The sequence below is a fragment of the Cydia strobilella genome, chromosome Z (assembly GCF_947568885.1).
Source record: "Cydia strobilella chromosome Z, ilCydStro3.1, whole genome shotgun sequence".
Taxonomy (NCBI): domain Eukaryota; kingdom Metazoa; phylum Arthropoda; class Insecta; order Lepidoptera; family Tortricidae; genus Cydia; species Cydia strobilella.
The window spans coordinates 6,098,197-6,105,976 of NC_086068.1; the positions used below are offsets into that span (position 1 = coordinate 6,098,197).

Sequence of the window (7,780 nt, forward strand, 5' to 3'; positions counted from 1 at the left end):
GTGTTTTTGTAGTAGCTCGTAACATATATGGTACGTAGAATATTGGTATAAAAAGCATTATGTAACAAAGAGCTGATTACCTGAAGCCCAGGTAGCAAAATGACGTCAGCGACGTCATAATGACGACATTATTACGTCATAGTGACGTCGCTGACGTCATAATGACGTATAAATGCTACTGGGGAGGCCTTGTTTTGTTACAAGTCCTTTTTCGGGTCGCTATCTAAAGAAGGCCGGTGTTCCTAACAAAAAGATGGATTTCTGATGGCCATATTGGGTACTATTTCTACCGGTGTGAACGAGAAGTAATTATGAGATGTGTGTGGGTGTGAGACATTTCAACTCGTATCTTTAAGTAAAAAAAACCGGCCAAGTGCGAGTCGGACTCGCGCACGAAGGGGAACCATTACGCAAAAAAGGCACTTAAATATTTATTTTATTCTGTTTTTTGTTTTGATTGTTATAGCGGCAACAGAAATACATCATCTGAAAATTTCAACTGTCTAGCTATCACGGTTCATGAGAAACAGCCTGGTGACAGACAGACAGACGGACAGAGGAGTCTTAGTAATAGGGTCCCGTTTTTACCCTTTGGATACGGAACCCTAAAAACAGACTAATTCCTGTAACACAACGGAATCAATGAAATTAAGACATTCGTACATCGTAAAAAGACACTCGTTCATCGGCAAACGCTAAAGAAAAAGGTAAAAATATATTGAGGTGACTCAGATGACAGATGCCACGAAAAGTCGCGTGACTATTTCAATACATTATAATTATTAGTTTATATTGGTATTTTCTATCAACGAGTATCTTAGCTACTGCCCCGTTTATGGCTTTTACAATGCATGTGCTCGAAAACTGCGTTTCCTACGGAGCCATATCATGCGGAAAGTACTACTTTTCCGCACTAGTGCTTTTTGTTTTCAATTTTTTTACAGTACATATGGTGCTACTTTCTCGCACTAGTGCGGAAAAGAGCACTTTTCCGCACTAGTGCTTTTTTTCTTAATTTTTTTAAATAATTAAGCTTATTTGCCATGATATGTTTTTTTATTTACTCGCACAATGCATATTAAAACATTGTATGATACACGTGCGTAAAGATGATTTCCGCACTTGTTGCATAAATAGCTATTGTATACAAATTGGCCCGCAAACTGGAGAAAGCTTTTCAGTGTAACTTCCCAGGTAGCAGTGACTTCAGCGACGTCATAATGACGTAATAATGACGTCATAAAGACGTCGCTAACGTCATAATAACGTTTAAATGCTACCTGGGTTGCCTCAAGCTGATGCGGGCTGTACACAGTTACACACTCGTCGTGAGACCCCGAGACAGGCCGACGAGTGTGTACATGCTGTTCCCTTCTCGTCTCGCTCTTACTTGTCTCGTCTCGTCTTCTCCGATTGCATCGGAGCGGTGACGAGACATTCGGCGAGAGGCTCTCGACGTGTTTACAACCGACATGAGATACTGGCGTTGATCTGTTCTGTGTTGTGCGTTTGTTTCGTAAACACGAAGTCGACCGGAGAGTACTTGAGATTCATTAGCGAGGCTGAGAATTATGAGATGTTATTATGGGGTCTCCGGCAAGCTCGGTTCTCCATACAAACGTAGTTCCGCTCACATTTTAAAACGACTAGCTAGATTGCTCTGAAACTTTGTACTTATAATAGGATAAGGTATATCTATGTCCGTAATCAGTTTATGTAGCTTCAGATACCATAGTTAAAAAAATATAACGAATTTAAGTTTTTCATACAAAACTTGTTTTTGCTCTATTTCGTTTGTTTTATAAACTAGAGCTATATAAACTAATTTCAGACCTAGATATACCTCATGTCATTGTATGTGCAACGTTTCATTACAATCCAAGACGTAGTTTTAAAATGAGGGCGGAACTACGTTTGTATGGGAAGGTGCAATTCGGCCGAGCTTGCCGGGGACTTATGGCTGTATACAGGGTGGCATACGCAACGAATCAAATATTTAAAAATTAGTTCAAATGTTTGTAACTATTGTTAATTAGATACTCGTAATATAAACAATGTCAATGAATGCATACAAAATGATTTTTCTAACGAAATCTTTTTTGTTTCAGCGCTGACGGTTCGATTTCTAACAAAAAGATACATCGGCGAATATGATCATCAACAAGGTATATTAGCTACTAGTAATTAGCATACTTTAATATTGCTTATTAGGGTTCCGTACCCAAAGGGTAAAAACGGGACCCTATTACTAAGACTCCGCTGTCCGCCTGTCTGTCTGTCACCAGGCTGTATCTCATGAACCGTGATAGCTAGACAGTTGAAATTTTCACAGATGATGTATTTATGTTGCCGCTGTAACAACAAATACTAAAAAGTACGGAACCCTCGGTGCGCGAGTCCGACTCGCACTTGGTCGGTTTTTTCATTTGTACCTCTTCCGCACTTATGAAATATTAATATCCCTGATGGCTTTTCTTTCACACTCATTGTAAATCTTGGATTTGAACTAATTACAAACTACTACAGTCACCTCTAAAAATATCGATACGGACAAAATGCTAAAAATATGTATACACGACCATTGCCAAAAATATGTATACACTAAATTATCCATATATTAAGGTAGTGCATACATACTTTTGGCGCTTTGCCCGTATCGATATTTCAGACGTGACTGTACCAACGTTCTATAAAACTTGAATTTGCTTTATTTCAGACAGCAAGTACAAGCATGAAGTGTTACTAGACGGCGACCCGATCCTGTTCGAGATCTTGGACACGTGCCCAAAGGTCAGCTTTCTTACTTACGGACGACCTCTGCTACATACAAACGTAGCCCCCATTGTCCTTCTTGGATATTCACATTATGGAAAATATTATTAACACAATTTTACACAATTAATTAAATAGCTAGCTATGCCCCTTCGTTTGACTTTTATTCGATTTCTTGAGATTAAATGACTTACAAGCATGCAGCTAATAGTGATTAATAGATAAAGTAAGGACAATAAGCAGGAAGAAATCCGTACAGGGACTCGCCATAGACCATAAATTTTATTTCCTGTACTTTACAGAGCACAGAGGATCTGCCAACGCATGATATCGCACAGTGGGCGGACGGCTTATGCTTAGTGTACTCTATCACGGACAGGCAGTCGTTCAACTTCGTGCGGCGCGCCAAGCAGAGCCTACAGCCAGATGTACCACTCACGCTAGTGGGCAATAAGGCTGACATGGTCCATCTGAGACAGGTCAGTACAGCTAAGATAATGTTTAACACAGAACACAGAGAATCTTCCAACGTCATGTGTTCGCATAGTGGGCGGACGGTCTGTGCCTAGCGGCCCTAGTGTACTCTATCGAGGACCGGCAGTCGTTCAACTTCGTGCGGCGCGCCAAGCAGAGCCTACAGCCAGACGTACCACTCACGCTAGTGGGCAATAAGGCTGACATGGTGCATCTGAGACAGGTATGTTACAAGGAGGGTCGGTGAGGTTCGGAGGGTCAAGGCTGAGCTGGCTAGTAGTTTAAGATCATCTGAACTTTTGCGTTTTAACTACCCTAATATATTGGCTTAGGCTTTTTTATCTGCCCACGTTACAGTGTCCACCCAGTATAGGTACTCGTATTTATGTCTAACACAGAACAAAACAAAAATGTTCTGACATATGTACCTCAATGAATTCACTTACACTCGGCAGCTTACCATTACCACTCTTACCTGAAAATTCCATAATGTTTTCTGACGAGTACTCAACTAACTTTTAACCATCGGTTCCAGGTGAGCCCCGACGAAGGCGAGATCCTGGCAAAAGACTTCGAGTGCAGTTTCCGCGAGGTCGCGGCAGCCGAACAGGTGGTCCAAGTGAGCGAGGTGTTCCAAGACCTGTGTCGCGAAGTACTGCAGCTCAGGCGCCGTGCCAAGCACAGCTTGCTGGACCGCATGCTGGGAACGAAGACGGCATACCGGGTGTATTCTAGAGGGAAGAGCGATAGCGCGCTGCCGAAGGATTAATCTGTTGTAAATCGACTTTTTTTGGTTTTCAAGCAATTTCTAGAGAGTCTTTGGAAGGCCTGAGCTTCCCATACAGACTAGCTTGCACTTATCGCCCAAATTATTTAGGATATTTTAAATAGCAAAATGATTTGTTTTGTTCATGCATGGTAATATGGAGAAAATATGGATAACAGCGACGCACTATCGCTACAAAATTCCTAATGTGAATATTTCATTTTTCATTTTGTATTTCTAGAATGTTTTTGATAAACGGAATAGACATACATATCCTAAACGTCTAAAGTGCTCCAACTTAAGTACTCACCTGTACAAACCAACAAATCTGATTTATGATAGAAAATACAAACTCATAGTTTGTCTAGACTTGCCTACACACTTGTATACTCTCGGAAGTCATGCGCTTAGATGGAATGAGTCCTATTAAATTGTTAATATATATTTTGATTTATTTTCAAGGGTAACCGAATGAGTTTTGACAGACATATGTAGTGATAGACTATAGACAAAAATATGCTGTGCAATGTCTATCTTCCTAGATGTACCTACCGATATCAATGTCATTGTGGCAAACGATATACAGTCATACATAACTAAAAGTAGCTTATGAATCGACGCGCCAAAAGTAGGGTACCTAATACTAGCAACCCTGAAATACTTTTCCGAATAGAGACAAATCTCTATAGTTCGTTTTCAAGAGTATCTATTACAGGTTACAGCCTTAGGTGTTCTACATGTACAGGGTGGCTAAAAAATAAGTGCATTCCCGTTGCCAGGGAGATTTTGAGATTATACTGAGCAACTTTTTCTATGGGACCAACCACAAAATCACGAAAAAAAATTACCCTCCCATAAGAAAATGGACCAGCCAAAATGTATGAAACAGCCAAATTTTTTTCGCAAATTCGGGGTTGATCCCATAACAAAAGTTGCTCAGTATAATCCCAAAACCTTCCTGGCAACGGGAATGCACTTATTTTTTAGCCACCGTGTATATATGACATATATCTGTATATTAAGTTGTTAGATAATTGTTTATTACTGTCCGCGCGCGAATTCCGTGCACGGCTGAGGAATGTTAGGAATGTTGGGCGTCATGACATAGTGGTGTCATTTTGACGTACGGGCGCGGCGCACAACCCCCCACTTCCTCGACCTCCGAATGCACGGAATTGGCGCGCGGACAGTACTTTCGATGCGTAGTCCGCTACATTTGAAGCTGACTGTAGATTGTAGCTATAGCTGACTGTACATATTGCATTTTCGAAACTATAATGTGAATGTGTAGACGCATCAATATGTATAGCCAATGTGTGTGCACACATTTATTTGAACACATTTAGTACCGTTTACTTATTTAAAACTTCTTAGAATTACCACTTAGGCATAACATTCTTTAAGAACCGGCCAAGTGCGAGTCGGACTCTCGGTCCAAGGGTTCCGTACGTTACACAATATTTAACAATGTATTTTTTATGTGAAAAATGTGTTTTAAAAAATCCGTAGGGGTCAGATCAAAAACTAAATAATTAAGTCCGACTCACGCTTGACTGCACATTTCTAGTAGGTTTTCCTGTGATTTATAGGTAAAGAACTATTTTGTGTATTTTTTTAAAATTTTAGACCCAGTAGTTTCGGAGATAAAGGGGGTACGGGGACAGTAATTTTTTGGCTATTTTCTTAAATAACTTCTAAACTATTTATTTTGAAATTACAAAAAAAATATTTGAGATTCTCACAACGAGCTCTTTCATTTGATGTGCAACAACATATTTAAAAAAAAATATATTTTTTCAACTTAATTGGTCCAGTAGTTTCAGAGAAAATAGGTTGTGACAGACAGACAGACAGACGCACAAGGGTTCCGTTTTTTTTTTCATTTTGAGACACGGAACCCTAAAAAATATATAAAGATTACGATAATATGCACATTAACATGTTAACCAACTATTTATAGACTTTTTAACGCCGTATTTTGTGTATTTGTAGTAGGTAATTGAAATTCATATAATTCATTCAGTTAATATTTGTACGAAGTGAACGGAAGTAAGGTTGTGAAGGTGTGATTATAATGCAGGGATGATGATATTTAATTTATACACGAACAATCTTGTTACTTAAATACAGTCGCCATCAGATCATTTGAATTAAGTTAATTAAGACTGCGTCGGAAATTATAAAGAAATATCGCACAAAAATGTTTGCGAGTCAATTCAATGCTTGACGATGGTGATGCGATAATTTTTTGACATATTTACCTACAGATTAAAATAAATTACGATCGAGACCAGACCAAAATTTGTTTTGTTCATATTTCCGCCAAAACATTCAAACTACATACTCGTACATTGCAAGAATGTTACTTGATGGCAGTACTAGTTTTTTTTAAATTCCATGTTATAAAAGGAAACCCTCGTATATAATATACCGGGTGAGCCCTGTAACACGAGAAAATAATTAAAACATAGATTGTACTCCTCAACCGATGACAGTTTTGTTCAATAACTTTTAAAATATATGAAGTCTTTAGATTTCCAATTTTGCATACAAAATAAATATTGTCTTCAATGTACGCCACCATCGTTGTAATTAACGTTGCTTTTCACAAGATTCGCAATACATTGCGTCTTAGAATCAACTTTAAAGTGGTCTAAAAATCAAAACACAAGTAATTTTTAAAAGTCGATGAATAAATGTTGGTCAGTTTGTGAAGTACTGTTTTCAGTTTAATTTTTTGCTTACGTATATTGTAGGTCCCATTCGGTATAAGTACCTAATATTTGTACATTCATATGGTGCTTTTAAAAATGAGATTTTATGAAGTAAAAGGTTTACCTGCATACCTATTTAGTTATTAAGGTGAGTTTATATTTTATACCTATAAAGACCCGTCTCTGAAAGAACAGCTTGCAAAGTAGCTATAGTCTGTTTTATTAACTATAATATAAAGTACTATGCCATACATTTTCCATGCAAGCAACAAATGAACGTTCCATACTATTTCCTATGGGCAGTACTGTAGTATTAACTAAGAAAATAAAAAAACAGACTATACTATACATAGTCGGGTCTTGCTGATGTGCGTTTTCTTATCTACTAGTGACGAAAAAAGTAAAGACAAACCACAAATTAAGCTCATAGTGTTAATTTTGTCATTTATTGACATTTTATTTTTATGTGTGTGATTTGGGCCTTGGTTAAGTTAAGGTAGTAAGTAAGAGTAGTTCCTCTATGTAATTTGTGTCTAATAATTTATTTACATATACGAGTATCATAAAACAGTTTTGATATTGTAATTAGGTATACATTACGAAATACCTATCTATATAGTGTGAATGATGTGCCTTTGGGAGAACAGGTCTACATAATAAACACGATTATAAAAAATATATATAAAATATTTAATTGAAATATGGCCCAAGGCCTCTTAAAATGAATTTCTTAGCTTGTTACGGGAGACATCTCATAGTTATGTATTGCAAGACATTTATTAGGCACATTTGTAGCAGAAATTAAAGGTACTTACGACACACGAGCGATTTCAAGTCTTACTTGGTGTGGGCATAAGTATCTTTAAGTCTTGTTTACTATAACGATAAATATTGTATCTACACACATAACAAACCCTCTATAATACGTTCAAAAATCTGAAATTACAGCCAGCATAAAGATAAACCATTTTGTTAGAACCATAGAGTAACTTATACTAGAGCGGTACTGTCATAGTAAATTTTGTAACCACAGTAAATTCACTGCCATCTATCG

At 37.7% G+C, this 7,780-nt stretch overlaps 1 protein-coding gene across 1 annotated transcript in view; it reads left to right on the forward strand.

The window, feature by feature from the left end:
- The window catches only part of LOC134754427 (ras-related and estrogen-regulated growth inhibitor), a 35,777-nt gene extending 28,731 nt beyond the window's left edge, over positions 1-7,046 (forward strand). Inside the window, exons 2-5 of the mRNA XM_063690752.1 lie at positions 2,109-2,165; positions 2,717-2,790; positions 3,075-3,251; positions 3,782-7,046. Of these exons, the coding sequence (XP_063546822.1) occupies positions 2,109-2,165; positions 2,717-2,790; positions 3,075-3,251; positions 3,782-4,015 (542 nt within the window). The 3' untranslated portion in view covers positions 4,016-7,046. The remainder of the gene's footprint in view (positions 1-2,108; positions 2,166-2,716; positions 2,791-3,074; positions 3,252-3,781) is intronic.
- Positions 7,047-7,780: the final 734 nt, after the last annotated feature.